This window comes from Protopterus annectens, chromosome 1.part2 (assembly GCF_019279795.1).
Source record: "Protopterus annectens isolate FY-2018-M chromosome 1.part2, PAN1.0, whole genome shotgun sequence".
Taxonomy (NCBI): Eukaryota; Metazoa; Chordata; order Ceratodontiformes; family Protopteridae; genus Protopterus; species Protopterus annectens.
The window spans coordinates 989983849-990005881 of NC_056727.1; the positions used below are offsets into that span (position 1 = coordinate 989983849).

At 40.9% G+C, this 22033-nt stretch overlaps 1 protein-coding gene across 1 annotated transcript in view; it reads right to left on the reverse strand.

Annotated features, from left to right (window-relative positions):
- Positions 1-22033, reverse strand: part of LOC122792213 (protein argonaute-3) — a 1955650-nt gene that overhangs the window by 847170 nt on the left and 1086447 nt on the right. Inside the window, exon 12 of the mRNA XM_044059953.1 lies at positions 6924-7108. Within this exon, the coding sequence (XP_043915888.1) occupies positions 6924-7108 (185 nt within the window). The remainder of the gene's footprint in view (positions 1-6923; positions 7109-22033) is intronic.

The window sequence follows — 22033 nt, forward strand, 5'->3', positions numbered from 1 at the left end:
TCCAGCTTTGTAGGTAGAAGCACCCCATTGTTTTGACCTATAAGAACCTTGCGCCTGGGATCGGCCCCCTGGGCGTCTGGATCTGCCCCTTTGAGGTCTGTCTGACACAGGAAAGGACCAATTTTTTTGTAGGCCAGTGTCTACTAAACCTAGGTGGCTGTACTTGTAAGAACTCTTTAACAGTTTGCATAGATTTAGCTTTGTCTTCCATTTTCTTTAACACCTCTTCTGCCTTAGCACCAAACAAAGTGTGCATCTAGTAACTTAACCTTAACATGATCAGGCAGATTTTGTTCCTTTAACCAATCATGCCTCCAAATTACAGAACCCGTAACTGCAGCCCTGCAGAAGGCCTCCAAAGAATCAAAACCCCATTGCAAAGTATGCTTTCCAGCTTGTTCAGCTGCATGCAGTAAATCCTGCATTTCCTTGTTTTCAGCACATTCAGAATTTAACATCATTTTCTGTTTAAGCAATCCCATGAGATGTTGCTGATACTTGAGCATATGAAACTGACAGTTTAAGACCCTTATAGCCAAAGTTGCAGATGTGTAAGCCTTTTTTTCCCCATCTATCCAGTTTTCTTGAATCTCTGTCAGAGGGTGTTGGGTTTTTTGCTGTAGAGACCTTAACTCCCTTGGGACCCTGTGAAATAGTTTCTGGGTCAGCAGCAGGGTTTTTAAAAAGAAATTTGTGTGAGTCAGGAACCCTGTAATATCTGTCAGGCTTAACAGGAGCTGGAGGTAAGGAGTCAGGGGTCAAACTAGACTCCGAAAACACATCATCTACAATGTCTAACACAAGAGGAATGGCTAGAGGCCTGTGTTGTGGTAGTAAGAGGAAATCCCTGAGCCTCTTTTCTGATTCTGAAAAATCTTGGCATTCCCAGTGAAAATGCTCCCTCATGGTATGCAAGGTTCCCCAAAGGAATAATCCTCAGGAGGGGATGCTGAAGGTATAGATTCTTCAGCATCAGAGTCCTCATGGGGGGGAGGGGGGGGGGTAAAAAATATCCCTGATCAGAAGAGGAATCAGAAGAAATAGAAGCCTGAACTGAAGATTCATAGTCAGTCTCTTGCCTAGGCCTTTTATCAGGAGGGAGATGGGAACCCCTGGTCAAAGTAATGAGGTCTTCGGCCAACTTGATAATCTGTTTTTTCGGCATAGAGGCCTGTACACATGGCTCTTGAGTTTGTCTATTTGCTTTAGAAGCTGCTTTAGTCTTTGTCTTTGAAGCTGAAGTCGTTTTAATGCAAAGATGTTGTGGTCTGAATACACCCTCAGAAGCCGGTACCTGCTCAGAGGCTCCGGACCTATCTGAGGGATTAGCGTCCGAGGCTCCAATACTTAGAGTATCCAGCGGCATGGCCGACTCCACGTGGGAGTCGGTAGAGGCCTGCGACTCTAAAGTAGCAGGTGTCAGGGGCTGCGAAAGCGCCTCACTGAGAACCGGCGAACTGGCGACTGGCTTACGAGAAGCTTTGTCGTCGGTTTTGGACCTCGGTTGTTTTTCTTTATCCTTTTCTTTGCGTTTTTTGTAAACTCCGGTAGTCGGATGGCTATCCGACAACATTTTCGGATAATTAAACCTGCTACCAAAATACTTTAAAGCAAAAGAATACCGACGCTTAATAGTGGGTTGGTTAAATCTAGCACAAAACCAACAACCAGAAATGTTGTGACCAGGGCCTAGGCAAGGAATACAGTAAGAATGAAAATCCTTATGAGGTATTTGCTTTCCACAAGTAATACAATTATTAACTTTTTCTGACATCGGTCTGGAGCAAGAAAAAAGTTTCCCCAATGGGGTACTTAGCTTTATTGAAGACTTCGGTTCTGAAACTCAAACACGAAAATTTCAGGAGTTGGCCGACCGGCACTTGCAAACTGCGCGGCAAGAAAGACTGAAGAAAATGGTGTAGGCCGCTTCTGTTATACCCCTGACGTCAGGGAGGGGGCGACAGCAGCCGATGCAGGACCCAAGACTTTGGAATTCAGGCCGGCTGAGGGCAATCGGACAGCAGGATTACCCAAATGTAATGACTGCAACAGTGAAATACGAAGAACATCTGGCTAGGCTTAAACATCTCACAAGGGCAGATAGCCTAGTACTTACCTATGAACCTATTTAGAACCATCTTTATAGTGTGTTACTCTTAGGTTTTTCTTCATTATTAATCTGTCATGCTCTGTACAAGAAAGTGCTTGCTGTAGGCAGCAGGAAGAAATAGGATAACAGAAACAAGATTAAGATATTCAGCGAAACACAAATGCAAAAGGCATTATAAAAATTTTAAAACATTTAAAATGACAGGGAAAAAAAAGCTGAAAGGAAAATTAATTTAATCAAAGGGTACAGCTAGCAAAGAACAATGCAAAAAGCACATTACTGTGATACATTCATCCTTCTCACATCTGCTTACCACATCAGAACTTTAATTTCTGGCACACATTATCAGGACTTCAGGTAATTTCAAATAATGTGAAAGGGAACAGATAACAGCTCACATGTTGTTAGCAATACTGAGAATAGTGGAGTTTTAAACAACAAAACAATGATTTAACAAAACGTGTGTCAATATGCATTCAACCCCTCTCTGTAAAATTATCTGTTAAGTGGATTTGAACCCTGCATCACCTGCCTTCTTTCAATAAAATCATTTCAACTTACACCCTGTGCCACAGGGATAGTTAGCTGATAAGTGGAGTTTATTCACTGAGTACTCTCCAGAATGCTGACTGTTATGCACCAGTGCTAGACTTGTTTGTGCTATAGAAGACAGCACACATTAAAATTTTCTCTTTTTTTCTTAGGAAGTGAACCACACTTACTCATTGTCAAGTCCAGCACAAATGCAAAAGGCATTAAAAAAAATTACACTGTACTGCAGAGTAACACATTTATTAGATATATGTACCAAGGGACACAGCAGTTACAGCATTAGCATTAACCCTAGCATTACACATTCATCCTTTTCATATCTGACTGCAACATCAGGGATAGCATTTAGGTTACACATCATCAGAATTTCATGTACTGGCAACTGCTCTGAAAGGGGACACAGACATTGATAGCAGGTCATTCTTGTCACAGAGCATACAATCATTCATGACATCAAAGCTTACAATATACTGTACAACTGTCATGATGAATGATCATGAGATATGGATAAATTCTCCAACATACATGACAAATGTCCACATTACTCATGTTACTGTTTAGCGTTAGCGCACTCTATAAAATGTCATATGTTACAACATCCATTGCACATGCTGTTATTACTAATGAGAAGAGGTGAGTTTACACCAACACTTTTATAACATCAATTCACATGAAATACACATACGATTTTCATCATGCAGCACAGACTTTAGGCTGTTTATTTCATATACAACATTGGGTGTCAATATTTACTATGAATATGGTCATTAAATATATCTATAAACTGGATTTGAACCCTCCCTCTTTCTTTAAGCTCACTTTACTTGCACCTTGTGCTACACAGGTAATTAGCTGACAGGTGGAAGTTATTCACAAAGTACTCAGAGTCTAGATGGAAATGCAGTAGCACCTGGCCTGTTTGTACAACAGAAGTCCAAAATTAATTTTTTCACATTTTTCCTTGGTAAGTGAATTGTTGTTCACTGTGAGAAACAGCTGCCAGTTAAAAGTGCACAATGCTAAATGGTGTGCAAATGATGAAGAGAAAACACAAACATATATATAAGTATATATTTTATTTAAACAGAGGAAACATTATGAGACATAGTTAAGTTGTACAGTTATGATGTTTCCTCATCTTTGTTGTCTTGCAACATGAACATACAGTAGATATAAAAAGTGTACACACACCTAGACTAGGCTAGAATCCGGTGGGCTACCTGAAATGTTTTACTGTGGTCTTATTTTTTTATATCACAAAAAATGGCATTTTAACAGAAGTGCGTACACTTTTTAAATCCACTGTACGCAAGTCAAATGTCACTCGAGTCACTCGAGTCACTCACTCAAAGGACCTTAATCTGGTATGTCAAAGGACCTTAATCTGGTATGTGACCAGCAGAACTAGAGGGACAGATTTGTCTCACAGAGGTTACCCCATCTCTGGAACAAACTTACAATTCAAGTTAAACAGAGCCCCTCGCTGACCCTATGTAAGAGTAACTTGGATGACTGGATGGGCAACAGGAAATTCATCCCAGGGGTTACACCTATGTCCCCCTTGAACAGGGGCACCAGGTGTTGATTTCAGTGCTGGCTTGTACCAGGTACCTGTGGGAACAAAGGGTTACACTGGGCTAGACTTATAAGGGCCTTAGGGCAGTTAGCTTAGTAACTTCCTATGATCGTATGAACTCTAATTTATTTTTCAATACAGGTTCCAGAATTCCTTTGTTAATACTGCAGCCACTAGATGCATCCTTGGGGGTTGCCTCTGTCTGATGCTCACAGAACACAACCATTAAATGTTAAGCAAAGGCTGTGCCATTTTGCAGGCATCAATTTTAACATGTTATGTGCTTAGGTTCTTAGTTTTTCATTTAGGTAGTCAATGAGTGTGTTTGCTATCCTTTGCCTCTTAGCTATGGTAATGGCATACAGTACATGCCTACGGCTGATGGCAACATCTGCAGCTGGTGGTTCTCCCTCAGAGTCTTCATCTGTATCTGCTGGAGCTTCTTGCTCTATGTTCCTGGGAACTGTGGTCCTGCCCCCAGCTGTCCTTGCTGAAGCTGTTTCCTATGGTGTATCATGGAACAGACTGAGTAATTTCTCAGAGGTTACTGGGTCATACTACAGGACACTTCTTGATGTGTCTAGACATCAGAATCTTGCTTTGAGCAAGCAAAATACATGTTCTATTATATTCCTAGTTTGAGTGTGGGCATCACTGTATCCTTGCTCAGTGGGTTCTGTGGGTTTCTCATGGGTGTCCTGAGCCAAGGTTCCAGAGCATACTCTGCATCCCCCACTAGATGCCCTTGTGGAAAATCACCCCTGGAAAACCTTCCGTACATCTCACAGGTGTGCCACATGTGTGAGTCATGAAAACTGCTTGAGTTACCTGAAAAGATATGATGATCCCTTGGGCATTACAGACAACCTGACAGTTTGTAGAATAGTGTACTTTCCTGTTAATGTACCTCCTTCTCTGTTCACTCGTTGGGGTTTTATTTCTATGTGTGTGCAATCTATGGCCCCAAAAACTTCAGGGAAGTGTGCTACTTCATACAATTCCTGTACAGTTCCTGTTTTCTCCACTGGGGTACGTGAGAAACAGATATGCTCCCTTCCATGTTACAGCACTGCATTTAGAAACTGATGTAATATTCTGGATGCTGATGCCTGTGACACCCTTAATATATCCCCTGTGGGTCTCTGGGAAGTACCTGTAGCTAGTATGCACAAAGCTACACATATCTTTGTTTCCACTGGGATGAGTTCTCAATGATTTCCCTGGGGCCTTGGGCAAGGGTGGCAGAGGTTATATACTTCCTCTAGTTTTTCCCTCTCCACCCAGTATCACTCTACAATTTCTGTGTCATGTACTCCATGGTAAGTCAAATGGGATCTAAACACCCTGCTTATTATTGGTCGAGATCTGGCAGCAGCAGCACCTTGAATTAAAGCCTGTTGCTCATACAAGTTAATGATGGCAGCAGGAACCTCTTACGTGTTTTCTTTTTTAAGTGTAACCATGGCTATAATCCAGAGGGTTTTGGACTTTAGGGCAAATAGCTACACATACAATGTACATGACTGCTTTATAGGTTCGTGAACAACTCTGCTATGTTGGATTGGTTAATTAGCATGCAATTCAGCTACTCATGCTTTCACTAATATATTCTACCATTAACCCTTGTTTTGAGGCTGTACACTAACTGTAGAGCCATTTAATGAATATGAAACAGCCTGCTATCATGTGCAAGGTGCTTACATGATAGCTGCACATAAGTGAAGCCATTCATGAAACTGGCCCATAGTCTATTTAAAAAAAAATCCTCTCTATGAAATGCATTGTGACACGACTTGCTGCTGTTTAGAAGTGAAGATACACCCTAACTGAAACTAGCAAAACAGTTCCCTCAGAAGATGCTGGGAATACTGGACATATAAACAATAAACTATCATTTTTATGCACCATTTTCTTGGTCCTTTTTTTTTGCCTGACCGTCAAAGCATCTCAAACATCCTCATGAACTAATCTTGCTCATGCATAAACACCCAGCTCCCTTTTGGGAGGATACTTTTCTTCCTAAACTTAGCTTTTCCAAGCAGTATGGTTGACACTGAAATCCAACAGGCAAATATCTATAGGTGGCTTGGAGTTCTTTTGAGTATTCCTACTTCCTCCCCTGCTGGCCAGCAAGTAATGTGTAATGCCCACTGTGACGTGTGCAATACTAAGAACAGCTTTGCCCTCACAAATTCAACTTTCTGTACAACATTGAAATTCTAAACCTTGCCAAGATGGTGCTTCTTCCACAGGACCAAACTAATTAATTCCCGTCATCTCTCCTGAATGTGTGAGCCAGCACTGTAAGCCGAATTTCTATCCCTCTCCAGCCAGCTCCTCTAGAGTCCAGTCCACTAATCACATCTGGGACAGCTGAAGTGCAGTCAGGGTTCCACCCCTCTGCAATATGGATCTGGTCACTAACCTACACAATTCTGACTTGAGGGCTTTAACACACTGTTTGTAGTCTTTGAATAAAAATGTATTCCCTAACACAATGCTTTTATATAGATAGTATAAATCCACACAATTTGCTAATGTACCATTAAGATATGGTGCACAGATATATTTAGCTAAACTCTATGTATGTTCCGTATTGTTTTACACATTACACTTTCCAAAGGAAGTATTAATTACAGATTTTTTTTGTGAAGAAATGACAAAACCTTTACAATAGGTCCTTACCATACACAGGTGTTTTCCCCGGCAGGATGACTATAATGAGTTGAAGCCCAGAATAAGTATTCTTAAGGTGTCGGAACATAGGCTCCACGCTGTCCGCACCTTGTGCATATTTACAAAAACAAGGCTGTCCCTGAATTGGCATCCCAGCATCTTTTGAAATCTTGCGCAGCTGATCTGTGAAACCCCTAGGAGATGAAAAACATCAAGAGCATTGTCAACCTTCTATGATGTAGAGAAAAAAAGTGTCTTAAAGTACCAAGGAAAACAAATGATAAAAAACACTATGCGCAGATTCTTGCCATAAATACATATACAAATTCATTTATACAAAAAGCTTACAAAAGAAGACAAAAGAACCACTAGGTCTGACTACCTAAAAAAGACAGCACACTACAGCTGCTTTAACCACCTGCACACACACAGCTTACCTACTGAATCAATTTTTAACTCTTCATGAATTACATTCCACCCGTTATTTTTGGGAAGCTTGTTCTGCCTGTTCACTACCCTCTTAGGAAAGAAAAAAGCCTCATGTCAAAGACAAAACATGCATATTCAGTTTGTCAGTTATGATCCATTCTCTATCACATCATCTTTCCTATATGCCCCTGCATATTTTCTTCAGACTTGTGTACCCATAAAGGTTTCCTCTTTGTTTTGACTGATCTGATGAAGCTAGGGAACCCACTCACACATGGCACTTTTCACCTCCAAGGTCTTAATAACCCTAGTAAATCTTCACTGCACCCCTCCATCAATCTAATATTCCTTTACTCAGATTCCACCATAAATAATACAGAAATCTCTCCTATGTGAGCTAACCAATGCATTATACAGTCATAACCATCACCCTATCTGTACAGTTAAACCACTTCAAAAAGCACAGAAACTGAGACTAACGGGATGTACTAACAACTTTTTAAAGATCCTGTAAACAACATAACCCATCTTCTTCCCATTCCTGTTCTATATCACAAGCGAGAAAATTGCAACTCCCTCCCTTCCAGCTCATATTTTTATAAGGATCACTGTACCTCAAATGTAATATATAACACAGACGAAGGTAACTAGGTCTCTGATCACAACCAAGCTGTTATTTCTTCCAGAAAATGATTCAATAAATTCAACTCAAAGACAGAAGTATGGGGGAAATTTTCTGAATCCTTTTTCAAAGCACTTAAATACTTATTCTAATACATAAAAAGGTGTACTACCAGTTTAAAAAAAGTATGACAGCACAAAGTGAAGTGTCAAAAGCCACTGGCATATTAGAAGTGCACCTTGCTTCCAGCTGTTGTCTGTGTAGAGCACAAAGTATGCTACAGCTTCTATATTTGTTTTTCCATGTAGTCCCATGGTGATGTGTGTGTGTGTGTGTGTGTGTGTGTGTGTGTGTGTGTGTGTAAACATGAGGTTCATTTATTTATAACATGTTCTTACACAAAAAATCTCACAAAGAAGCTTATTTCAGCCAAGTTATTACATATGAAACTCACTGCAACAAGGTTATTTTTTTTTCGATTTAGCAGAGTATTCAGCTCACTCATTATATATTACAGATAAGAAAGTTATGCACCTACCATAAGGTTACATCTAAAGGATGAGATGCATCCTTGCTAAATGAAAGAAATGAGGGTCACTTGTCTTTGGAACTCGACACCAGAGTTTTTTTGGACTAAAATCCTTCCCCTCTACTCACAATATTTTGCTCAACTCGTTTCTTTACCAAACCTCTTGCAGTCAAAGCACAGACAGCTGAAATATCTGTATCCAATTCTCCTGCTCTCTAAAGCAGAAAATAAAAGAACCATACACCTCGATGCATACACAAACTCCAAAAAAATAAATAAATAAAATCCTAAATCCAGTTTTCCAGGAATAAACTATAGTGTCCATGCAGGTGATTTATCAGCTGCAGCTTTGCATCTCTACTTATCATGTATAATGATGTGGAGCTTTTCTCCCCGGGCATCCGCTGAAAAAGGACCTGTGTCCAGTTGAAATTTCCCAGTAAACAAATGTAAATAAATAAATAAATCACCACTTTATTCAAAATGAATAGGTTAAGCACTTTCATCCTTAATATCTTTGGACTTTATCAGAACATTTACTAGTCATCATTTGTTTGTGTCTTTCGGCTTTTCCCGGTTAGGGGTCGCCACAGCGGAACTCCGGTCTGCTAATGATTGGTAGTGGATTTTTACGTACCGGGTTACCAGCCATGACGCACAACCTTCAATGAAGGCACGCCCCATTCATGTATGCCTCCACACAGAAGACGCTCTAGCTGAGAATCGAACGGGACAACGTCTTGCTATGAGGCGACAACGCTACCGCAGCACCACCACATCATTACCTTTCTTTAAACAACTCTAATAGTTATGTGAATAAGTCACAGGATTTCCCAGTTTACTGGAAACAGTATTTAAATTAACCACGACTACAAAAATACTAACCACACAGAACTGTTACCACAAAAATATGTAGACACTACGCTTACTTTACAAAAACAGAAACATACCCTTAAAAATGTAAGTTAAGAGTATAATAAAAACATTATAAAGATGATCAAAATTGCTATCGGTCATCAAATCCTAGCGGATCACTGTTTTAAAACACTACTTATACAAAAAATTTAATTTAGGCCCAGACCTCTCTGAGACAGGGAGATGGAGGATAAGAATGCTAACCAAGAGGCATCTTACTCTTCAGATCCAGAGTTACAGTAAGTATGTAACCTTCATGTTAGAGATTATGAATATAATGCTGAAATTAATTCTGTTGTAAATATGCTGAAAGATAAAGCATAGAATAAAAAGTTTGCTTGAATATATGTATAGAGTTTAGCAATGTAAAATGAGCATTCATACTATATGTATAACAGACAGGCTTCTCTTCACAGCATAAAAAGAAAAAGCCTAACAAAGCAATATTGCAAAGCAAGTATTACATGATTTTCTCATGTTTGCAGAACAAATATCTATTAACAGACATCCTTTTTTATAAACTCAGCAATATGTGATGTTTTTTCAATAGGAACAGCTTATACATATGTTTCCTTTCAAATTTCTGTTAATGGCATCCTCACATCAGCAAAAGTGCTTACAGGTAAATCACAAAAGGTCAACAGAAAAGTCTAAAAACAGATATTATGTGACTTCCCACAGAAGGCCAAAAAAGATACCAAGAGGAAATACAAAATATATGTGCGTGATTAGCACTCTATATAACAATTGTAATTCAGTTATGTGAGAAAGGGACAGAGAGAGATATTTTGTAGAAGTCATCATTCATATCTGTAATGAAGGAAAACTTTGTAAATATATGTTACAATCTGACAGAAAGAGTACGTGTCATTTGTTATAAAATAAGTTATCTGTAACTGTGCTTATAGCTGCAAAATATATTTCTTTATCAGTGTGCAATTTGAAAGGCTTGGTGCTTTAAACAGACTACAGATGGAGTCATGCAAAGCTCTGTGACTTTGACTTCAGCAGTAAACAGCACAGCAAGACTTTGTGTCTTAAGAAGACTTTGGATCCAGCACAACACAGAAGCAGAGCGCACAAATTAAAATAAATTTTCCCTTCATTTCTGAAATTATCAGCTGCATCATCCATGACTAACAAGACAAAAACCCTGGTTCATCTTCCCAGATGGTACTTCATGGGAACATCTCCCTAAAAAATGCAACTCCAAATGAAGACCAGGATCCTAGAAACCACAACCAGCTTACATTGCCTTGCAAAAGTATTCAGTGCAGATTAAATTGCCTGGACTAGAGCTGTAAAGAGGTGCAGATCTTTTTGGTGACCCATCCTGCAAGGAGTCCACTGTTCCTGTACATTCATTGAAAGCTAGGCTTCTGTGCATATGTATGGATCTGGACTACCCTGTTATAAAAGGCAGGGTCCTCAGACATTAATGGAGGTACATTAACCATGCAGTTAGATAAAGGGGGAGAATATCTAGGTAAAGTTTTCCTGACAAATGAGTAGGTAGAATTTTAAAATGTCTCAAGCATAGTGTTTCTCCAATGTGGCCAAAGCAGACAGAAACAAACCTGCCAAGGTCAGAAGAGGGCTATAAAAATAATCCTGACTTTGCACTGTCTTTACTTCTGGATGAATCTTGGAAGAAGGGAACAGAGGAAAGGTGAGAATAAGTCCTGGAGGCCAAATGCCAATAATGCACAAATGCATCTCTGAGGCATTCCTCCTGAGGAGTAATAAGGGAACAGAAGTTGTTGCATTTGTTATTGGTTGGAGATACAAACAGGTTGCAGCAAGCCTCACAGCATCACTGAAACACTTCCTGTACTATCAATCGACTGAGACCTCTAGCAGGGCATCAGCAAGTAGTGGTTAAAAATGTCCACAAAGAAGTTAGTTGGCTTCTTCCAGGATGATCTGCCATCAGAAACTGGTTTATGGACACAGTCCATTTTCAGCATAAGGGGTAGGAGTGGGTTCTCCCCGCATTTGCCGATAAACCACACCACAGACATATTGTCAGTATGTACAACTATCACACCAGGGGAAAAGGAGTCCGTAATGCCTACAGAGTTTGAAGTGTTGCCTTCATCTCCAAAGTACTGATGTGCAAGTTGACTTTGGTCAGTGATCATGGATCTTGGAGTGCCTGCCTTTAGTAACCCCCCCCCCCCAACTCCGGGAGGAGGTATGTGAGGTGACAGCAAATATAGAGGTTAGAGCTTGGAAGGGACTGCCTAAAATGGAATCATCCTATGCAACCACCAGTACAGGTGAAAACTGCATGCTGTGGAAATCCTTATCAGCTGATCCAAGGGCTGGATTAGCTGAAACCACTGAACTCATAACGGACACTGGAGTATCCTGTTACAAACCCTGTCATAAGGAACTACACAACTGGATACTGCCATAAACCCCAGCACCCAGAGGCTAAAACATAGTGTGCCTTAATGAATAGCTATACCGCCTTCTGAGCAGAAAAGGTCCTGTCCATAGGAAGGTACCTTGCATGACAGTGAGTCCAATGTGCATCCAATGATATAAGGAACTTTGTGGTGCTTACTGTGATTCACAAGGGATGGTGAACACTCAGAAGGTTGTACACTGTATGCAGACTTTTGCTGCAGCAACCAGCAGTTGGTCATCTGGATAAGAAAATGTTTCATACTCTAAATCCCCTGCTTTGCTACTACCAAGGATATGCATCTTGCATTTGGTAAAAACCTTGGAGGCTGAAGTGACAGTATTCACAAATGTTGACCTTCCTATCCTCAACAAAATTTGCAAGGCAAAACCAGGTTTGACGGCACATCACTATGCCAGTGCTTCTGTCCCCTGCTGCATCTTCTGTTGAACTGTCAGTGAGGCTCATGTTGAATCTGTAACAGAAGAGATGGTTGCTAGCAGATATGGGAACGTGACAGAGAAAGTATGACATGTAGTTTTGACACCATCCAGGTAATAACAGGATGCATCTATGCATTTCCCTGTCTCTGTTCACAACCCTAGAATCCTTACCTTGTAAACAGACAAGTGAGGCACTACTATGACCCTTTCTTAAGGAGATCCACAACCACAGCAGAATCACGTTTAGGGGGTCTCCATCCAAACTATCCTGTACTTGGTAGGCCAAAGGATCTTGACTGGTATAGGAATCACAATGTCAAGACTGTCCTGTATTGTCTGTACCATCAGTCTGCATCAGGTTTCCTGCAAAATGTCTTGAGTAGAGCGTAGAGTATTGTAATTCTGTGGACCAGTCCTCCTTTAATAATTTAGTAATAATACTATTAATCAGAATTTTAAGTGTAGTTTTGTTACCACCTTTAATTCCGATAGCTCTGCTATTAGATCTATTTTAGAGAAAAATTGGGCTTTTTTGTTGAATGATTCTTTGCTCAGGAATAAATTAGATATACATCCCCCCATTGTGTACAAAAAAGGTTACAACCTCAAGAAATGTTTTGAGACTACTTTCAATAACAACACTCAAGGCTACATGTATAAATGTGGTCAATGTAAATTTTGTAACCTTATTTTAGAAACCTGTGGGGTTCTTGTAAATGGGCAATATATAAAGATCATGGGTAGATTCTGCTGTTTTTCCAAAAAGGTTGTTTATTGTGCTATGTGTACCCACTGCGTGTCATTTTATGTGGGGAAAACAGAAAGGAAATTGAAAGAAAAGATGGGTGAACATCTTAGAGCTATTAGAGACAAAGTTGAAAATAATGCTTTAGCAAAACACATTTGCTTAAACCCCACACATCAATTTAAATTAATTGTTTTAGATATTTTAAAAAAACGATGGGGGGGAGCATGGCCAGCCCACTTAGAAAAAATGGAACTGGGGTGGCAAATTCGCCTGTGCACGCATTTTTGGCCAGGCTTGAATGATTTTCTTTCCCTTAACAGCATATTAAAATTAAAATCTTTGGAGAGATAATTTATTCTATTTATTTTTCCATCATCAATATTCATAATGGCTATTATACCTTGTTATATTTACTATTACATTTTCTATTATTATTAGTATTATACTTTTATCATTCCTTATACTTGTATTTCATACATAAAACATATACATTTATACACTGCCAAACTATGCGTGCGTTCAGCATATTGTGGTCACAATTTTTCATTATTTTATTTTACATTTATAATTATTTATGTAGGCATTACACATACTCTCAGTATTTGGGTTGTTTATTATATTCTTAAGGTTTTACAATGGTCTTATAATGCAATCATTTGAGGTATATTCAGCTTATTTGTATGACTACACCTTTGAAATATGCTTCTGCCTTGTGTGTCTAAGGTGGGGGGGTGAATTTGCTGTCAATTTGCTGACATCATGTTTTTTGCGAAATGGACCAATAGTATTAAAAGGAGGGAATTTCAAATGGTTTTAACAGAAGGAAGTGATGTTTCTTATTGTCAGAAGAAGTTTGTCAGTGTGACAAACGAAAGCGCTTACCTGGATTATTGCTTTTTATTTATTGTACTTTGGATTATTTTAATTAAAAGGTTTTCTTTTGCTGCCAGACCAGATTCTACTTTTTCATTTTACTTGGTTTTGTGTGGCTCTTATTGCAAGTATGGTGAGTACATAACTTCTTTATGTTATGTTGTCCTATCTCGCCTTCATTCTTATTGGTTGGGACAGCATCCCTAGCACCATATTCCTTGGGTGGCTCATGGGAGTACACTTTTCAGCACAGTGGAACCAAAGGAGGCCATGTCCCTGGAGGCCAAATCCACTTCGTAATGAGTAATGAAGGTGTGAGGTCTTGCCCACGTAGCAGCAGCACAAATACTGTCAATTGATAGCCTAGCTAGATAAGCTGATGACGTAGCCATGGCCCTAGTAGAGTAGACCTTTGACTTTGAATGGTAGTTGTCTATTAATAGAACTGTAAATAAAGGTAATACAATTTGAGAGCCAGTTAGATAGTGAGACTTGAGACTGGCACGCCTTTTTTGACTTCTGAAAAGGAAACAAACAATTGATCAGACTTCCTGAAATTTTTGGTTCTATGTAAATAGAAGCAAAGTTGTCTATGCACATCTGATGTAACTGATGTAGCTTGTATTCTGCCTTGTTGCTATGATTAGGGAAAAACACTGGCAGCTCAATGGACTGATTTAAGTTATTTTGTGAATACATCTTAGGTAAAAATGATGGGTAAGTCCGGAGAGATACTCTATCCATATGAAAATCAAATAAGGAGGTCTGATTGATAAAGCTTGCAATTCCAAAATTCTTCTTGCAGAGGTAACAGCAACTAAGAAAATTGTTTGTTAAGACAGAAATTTGAGGTCACAAGTTGATGAGGGTTCAAATGGGGGTAGGGTCAGATATGTTGGAACAAAATTCAACTCCCATGGCAAGAGATGTTCTTTAATGGGGGGTCTTAATAAGTAGATACCTTTCAAGAATCCTTTACATAATTTGTGTGACATTAGGTTGGAAGTTCCGCCACCTATATGAAAATTTGAGATTGAAGCTAACTGCACCTTAATAGTAGCTGCAGCTGAACCTTGTTGAAAAAGCTCTGATAAGAACTCAACAATAGAAGTGATCACAGCAGAAAAGGGGTCAATGTTTTTACTTTGTGCCCAGTATGAGAATCTTTTCCATTTACGAGAATATAGCTTCCTCATTGTAGACTTCTGCGAGGATACCAAGATGTGTTCATCTACTGGCGTAAAATTGTGAAGCTTGACTAAGTTGGGAACTGGAGCAGCCATGCTGTCAAATTGAGGGTTTGAAGGGAGGGCTGGAACGTTCCCGATATACGAGTCAGAAGGTCTGGAACTGGGTCCAGAGTCCACGGTTCCTCCTGAAGATGAGGCCGGAGGAAGGGAAACCAAATCTGATGAGGCCAGTATGGAGCGATAAGAATTATCCTGCTTCCCAACGAGTAGGCTTTCTGAATGTGTTTGGGTATTAAGGGAAAAGGGGGAAAGACAAAGCAGTCCTGAGGGCCAATCGTGGAAAAGTGCATCCCTTGGTGGGGGGATTCGGGCAATGTAGTGGCTGCATTTGGCATTTGTGGGAGTGGCAAATAGGTCACAGCAAGGCTGGTCCCTGGAGGGGGGATTGGGGCAATGTAGCGGCTGCATTTGGTATTTGTGGGAGTAGCAAATAGGTCACAGCAAGGCTGGTCCCATTTTCAGAATATCTTTTCAACTATCTCTTTCTTTAGGAACCACTCATGAGGCATCAATATTGCTCTGCTCAGCCTGTATGCTATCACACTAGACATCCCAGAGATATGCGTTACTATCAGAAAGCGTTGGGAAGAGATTGCCCATTGCCATACCCTGAGGGCCTCTCGGAAAAGGGGGTAAGACTTGATTCCTCCTTGCTTGTTTATATACCAAATCACCAACATATTGTCTGACTGAATTGCAATTGTTCCTAGTGGAAGAGAGTCCTGAAGTGCTTGCAATGAAAAGAGCACTGCTCTCATTTCTAGAAAACTGATGTGCAAATGGGTCTTGTGTTCTTGCCATGTGCCTTGGACTGTCCTCCCCAGATAATGCCCCCCCACCCTATCTGGGAGGCGTCCATGGTCACTGTTGCCAGAAGTTGTTGTGGGGTAAAGGGTCAACCAAATGTGACATGACTGGAAAGGAGCCGCCATCTTAGATCCTTCTTGCATGACTCTGTAATTTTGATCTGGTGAGACATGGGAAGTTCTTGTAAGGACCACTGAGAAAAAAATGAGCCACTGAAGCATTCTCATGTGCATCCTGGCTAAAGGGACTAGCGTTATGGTTGCTGCCATGGTTCCTAGGACTTTTAGAACTGTTTTCACTGTTACTTTAGTCTTTGGCAGGAGATCGGTAATCTGTTGTCTGAGCGCAAAAACTCTTTCTGCAGGTAATTTTGCCATCATAGAGACGGTGTCAGATTTTTTCTGAATTTATTGTTATCCCTTATTGAGAACACATTTTTAAAGTGGCATCTCTTGACTGTTGTAGTAGATGCTTGGTGGTGGCAGTCAGAAGCTAGTCGTCTAGATACAGAAACAATTGGAATCCTAGCTGTCTCAAGTGAGCAGTGACTACTGCCATGCATTTGGTGAACACTTTGGAAGCTGTAGTGAGACCAAAGGGTAGAGCTCGGAATTGGAAATGACTGGTTCCCAGCCTGAAGCATAAGTGGCTCCTTGATGGTCTATCCATTTTTATGTGATAGTACGCATCTTGGAGGTCTACTGAGCACATCCAATCGTCTTTCCCTAAAAAGGAAAGAATGAAATGCATTACCATTCCATTCCATTACCATTCGGAACTTGGACTTCTTTACAGATTAGTTTAGTTTGCTGAGATCTAATATGGGTCTCCAGTCTCCTGTTCTTTTCGGCACTAAAAAGAATCTTGAGTACGTTCCGAATCATATTTGGTCTGCAGTGACTTCTTGGATGACTTTATGTCTAGCAACTTTTGAATCTCTACCATTGCTTGTTCCGTTTGACTGGGTGGAATGTCCGGGATCCTTCTGAGTTGTGGGACGGGAAGGCAAAAGGGAATGGAATAACCTCTGGATATTATACTTTGTACCCACTTGTTTTTTGTGATATCTCACCAGGCTTCTGGGTACAAAGATAATCGCTCCCAGACTGCCTCCAGAGTAAGACAGATGGACCTCCTTTCATGAGCGCTGGAAGGGCTGGCCGCAAAAGGAATCACTGTCACCCTGGTTTTGCAGACCCCCTCTGCCTAGTGGACATCTACCATTATACCCTCTCCCTCTGCCCCTGGGGGAGTATTCACCTCGCGTATCCTGAAAATCTCCCTGGGATTTTTTGAACCACATTTTTCCGCCGTTCTGGCCCTTAGGATAGGACCTGGAAGGTACAGAAAAACATACTCCCACGGCAGAGAGAGTTTTTCCTTCCTGCTCGCATCTGTTGAGTGTGTCTTTGACTTTTGGTCCAAAGAGTGAGGAACAATCGAAAGGGCCATTGACAAAGGTAGACTTAAAGGGTTCCACAAAGTTACACAAGCGCATCCAGGAGTGTCTCCTTAGGGAAACTTCTGAACCCGCTGCCCTGCTCACTCCATCCACTTCATAGGAAATCAGCCTCATGGAGGAGTTAACTATGGAATTTAAGGTGGATAGCTGAGAGGTCACTTTGTCACCACTGCAGCTAGTGAACCTTGGAGAGCATCTCCTAATGCCTTCAGGAAATCTCTTTGTAGCCTAGTGAAGTGCGTAAGGTAGTTCAGCGATCTAAGGGTAAATGTAACTGATGAGAAAATATGCCTCCCATATCTGTCCATCGTTTGAGACTCCTTGTTCGGTGGATGGAAAGATGAGGATGTTTCAGAGAGTTCCTTCTTGGTGGCTGCTGCCACCACCATAGCATCTACAGGGACGCCTTCAGTAAGAAAGTCTTTCTCTAATGGAGCAGTTATAAATTTCTTTGGCCTCCGATGGACTGGTTCCATTGTGTCTGGTGACTCCCACGCCTTTCGACTAACCAAATCCATTAGTTCATCAAAAGGCTGAGACACCCAGGAGGCTGAAGGTTGAGATCCGAAGGCATTCAGGTATACAGACTCCTCATCAGAAGGGTTGAAGGGCTTCCAGCTGCCTCTCTGTTTCAGGATTTCTAAGATATCTGCAAAGGAGATATCTTCAGAGGGCAACCGTGGGGACCCTTCTGACTCCTCGAGGTCAGTGCCTGAGGTGACTGACTCATCTGGGGAATCCAGATGCTTCCTCTTGCATGTTTTCTTCTGAGGATCCTCCTCAGAAGGGTATTCTGGGGAGGTCTCGGGAGAGTGTGATTCGTCCAATGGGGCTCCCTGAGGCCCTGAAGCTCTGCTGTCCTGAGGATGGAGTGGTGCCGAGACACATATCGGTCCTTAAGTGGGAAGACTACCAGTACCCTTGTGCAGAGCTGTAGGCAGGGAGAGCATACTCCTCATCAGCTCAAAACAGGTCCCCCTGGCTTCGAGGATGCCCCCAGTTCTGAAGAAGTAGAAGAAACCCTCGGCTCCAACGAGACCAGCTCTGAGCCAGATGTAGGAGCTGAGCTCACCTGTGCTGACGTCTCGAGAGATAAGCTCGGAACCAAAGAGACTCGGGTCTGAGCATCCCCCCTGAACCGATTGGAGAGTTTCAACTCCTAGACATCCTGGATGGTACCGAGAGTGTCGGAGCAGACAATGGTTCCGAAATCTCCTGGACAGGTCTCGGGACCAAAGATTATACAGAAAACGGTACCTGGCACTCCGAAACCGAAGATCCAGCTTGGCTCGGAGGAGAAATCGGTGTGGATGAAAGAGTCTTAGTTGGCTCTGGAACCGACTGGGTCAGAGCCAAAAATAATTTAGCCAGCGACTTCAGTAGTCTGTGCACCACCCTATCCACATCATCATCCGATAGGGTTCTAGAGGACCTGGAAGAAAGGGTAGGTGAGCGAGATCTCTCCAATATGGGAGATCTTAAGGTAGGTGAGACCGGTAGTAATTCAGTGGACTGGCTCCAAAAGCTAGTCTCTCTCAGCTCCAAAGGCTTGACTTGTCCAATTCCAAAATCTCTCTCTGTTCTGAATGCTGTGGAGCTGAAGAGAATGATTTATCTGAAAAATTTTTAGATATTTTTCTGGTGGTTCTGAATGACCCGATGAGGAAGAAGAAGGAGAAGGTCTTTTGGAAGGTTTATCACCTTTTGAAGAATGAGACTTAGGCTTAGATGAGGTACTCTGACTTTCTAGAGCTTCAGAGAATGGAGTTTTCAGTACCCATCTGACTATTAATTTATTCTTCTCTTCTGCAAAACTCGTGAACTGAAAGAATGACAGACAGTACATGACTCCTGAAGGTGAATGGCCCCCAAGCAGTAAACACCAATGCTATAACCATCAGTTAAAGACATTTTCTGTGAACATTTTTGACACTTTTTAAAGCCAGATGGCTTTGGTTCCTTCTCTCTACTCTCCTTAGACATTATGAGAAGGAAAAGACTGCAAAAAACACTATAAATTGAATACTAACTACGAAACACTATAAGTTGAAATAACACACATTATAATTCAAGCCTAAATAGTACTCTATAAAAACAAACTTCCAACATGTCTACTGAAATATATATATATACATATATATATATATATATATATATATATATATATATATATATATATATAAGAAAGGTTCAGTTCTGCCCTGTAACTAGGCCCTCTAACTTAAACGGACCTAGCACTGCTACTAAAAAGAGACACTTGGTCCTCTAACTTAAATGAGCCAAGAATCACTAATAAGGAGATAAACACACACTAGAAAGGGAACCACTAAAGACTTTACGACAGGATAGGGAGAAAATAGGCCTGCGACTAAGGTGATGGCCAACTAAGCAGTAATCACAGTAATGTATAGAACAAACAACACACACAATACCAGAAGAACAACTATCTATATAAAACAGTTCTATGTAACTAAAGAGCAATAACAGCTAAGAAAAATACGAGATATTTAAAATTTCCAAAAACGTAGCCACGGCCAAGATGAAGAACCTCCGATCTTGTTAAGCAGCAAACGAGATCTGGGGAATCACACACTGCATGATGGGACAGGCGTTCAGCCACGAGCCAAGCGAAAGACTTCGAGCTATAGTATGTGGCAGAGTTGAACCCAACGAATAAGAATAAAGGCGAGACAGGACAACACAACATCAAATGTTATGTACTCAGCATAATGATGCATCTGTGTTGTCTGTTTTTGTCCTTTTTCAATCAATGGGGTCTCAGATCCGATATAAGCCACTTCTAAAGACTTTGGTTCCATAGCTCGACTTCCTCCCATTACCCATAATCTTCTTACTTGGGTTGAATTCCCTCAGATTGACTTTGAACCTCTATTCAGCCTATAATACTGCCCATAGCAGAAAAGCAATAATATAGTATAATTATCAATTAACTCCAAGTAAGACTGCAAAGAAAGAAAAAAGAATAAAAGACTGGAGCTCATTAAAAGGTAGGTAGGTAACATGACACACAAAAGGTTGAGGAAGGATGAAAACAGACAACACAGATGCATCATTAAGGTGAGTACATAACTTTCGTATCTATTTTTCATCCATTCCTCAACCAATGAGGCAGAGTCCCCAGCTACAGAAACCCCAGGATGGTACTCAAGGAAGGATATTCAGTAGGGCAGAAGAGCTAAACACTGTCCTATTTCTAGACAAGATGTCCAATTTGAAGTGAGCAATGAAGGTATGAGTATTAGATTAAGTGAAAACTGCACAAATGTCATCTATAAAAGCTCTGGACCAAAAAGCTCAGGTGGACACAGATCTGGTGGAATAAGCCTTAGAAGGTTTAGGAAGTGTCAATCCCTTTTCTTTAAAGACAAAATAAATGCAATCAGTGAGCTAACTGGCTAAATTCACTTTTGAAACTGATTTGCCCTACTTGGCTTTGGAAAAGGAAACAAGTAACTGGTTTGATTTTCTGAAAATTTTTGCTCCATGGAGATAAAATCTAAGCTGTTTATGAACACCCAAAAGGTGCAGCATGCATTCTCCTTTATTGGAAAAATTTGGAAAGAAAATAGGAAGGCTAATGAACTGATTTACAGCTGTTTCTGAAAATTGGTAAAAAGGAAGGATTAGTATGGAGAGACACTTAGTCCTTGTAAAAGATTTCATATGGTGACTTAGAATACCTGTCTAGCTGATGAAATCGCAACCAGAAAAATAGTTTTCCAAGATAAAAACTTTAAGTCCACCTTGGCAGCTGGTTCAAAGGGGGGGGGGCAAATCAGGGCTGAAGAAATACTGTTAAATCCCACGGAGGAGTACGATCTTTAATAGCAGGTTGGACTAAAAGGTAATTTTGAGAAAAGCTCTGCATAATGCAGAAGGTGCAAAGGATGAATGATCATCTCCCACATGAAAATTTGAGATGGCTGCAAGTTGGGTCTTTATAGTAGAATAACGAGCTTCACTGTTAAATACAGAAGGAAAAAAGTCTTGGACACCTGAAAAAGCTGCTGGAAAGGGATCTAATTTCCTCTAGACAACCCAAAGAGAGAATCTTTTCCATTTGCTCTTATACACCTTCCTAGTAGAATCCTTCTGAAAGGATATGAGGATGTGATGAACCAGGGAGAAAAACCTGGACTGCCTAGCCATGACTGGAAGTGGAGAAACCATGTGGCCAATTTGAGGGTCTGAATGAGTCATCCCTGATGGATGACAGAGGAGACCCTAGGTTGGATCGAATATCCAAGGGGAGTGCAGTAGATGAGGCAACAGGAAGGGAAACCATACATGTCAAAGTCAAAATGGGGCAATGAGGATTACTCTGCTCTTCCAGTGAGATGCTTTCTGAAGAACTTTGGAAATTAGAGGTGCAACACGAAATGTGTATAGGAGACCAGGGGGCCACTCATGAATTACAGAGTCTCTCGGTAACTCCCCTCTGAGGGGGGGGGGGGTCACAGCAAAGTACCTGCTGCACTTGGAGTTGAGAGGGGAAGCAAAGAGATCACAGCACAGCCGGTCCCATTGATGAAAAATTGTTTCCACCACCACAGGGTTGAGAGACCATTCATTAGGGAGTAAGACGGACCTGCCCAGTTTGTCTGCTAGCA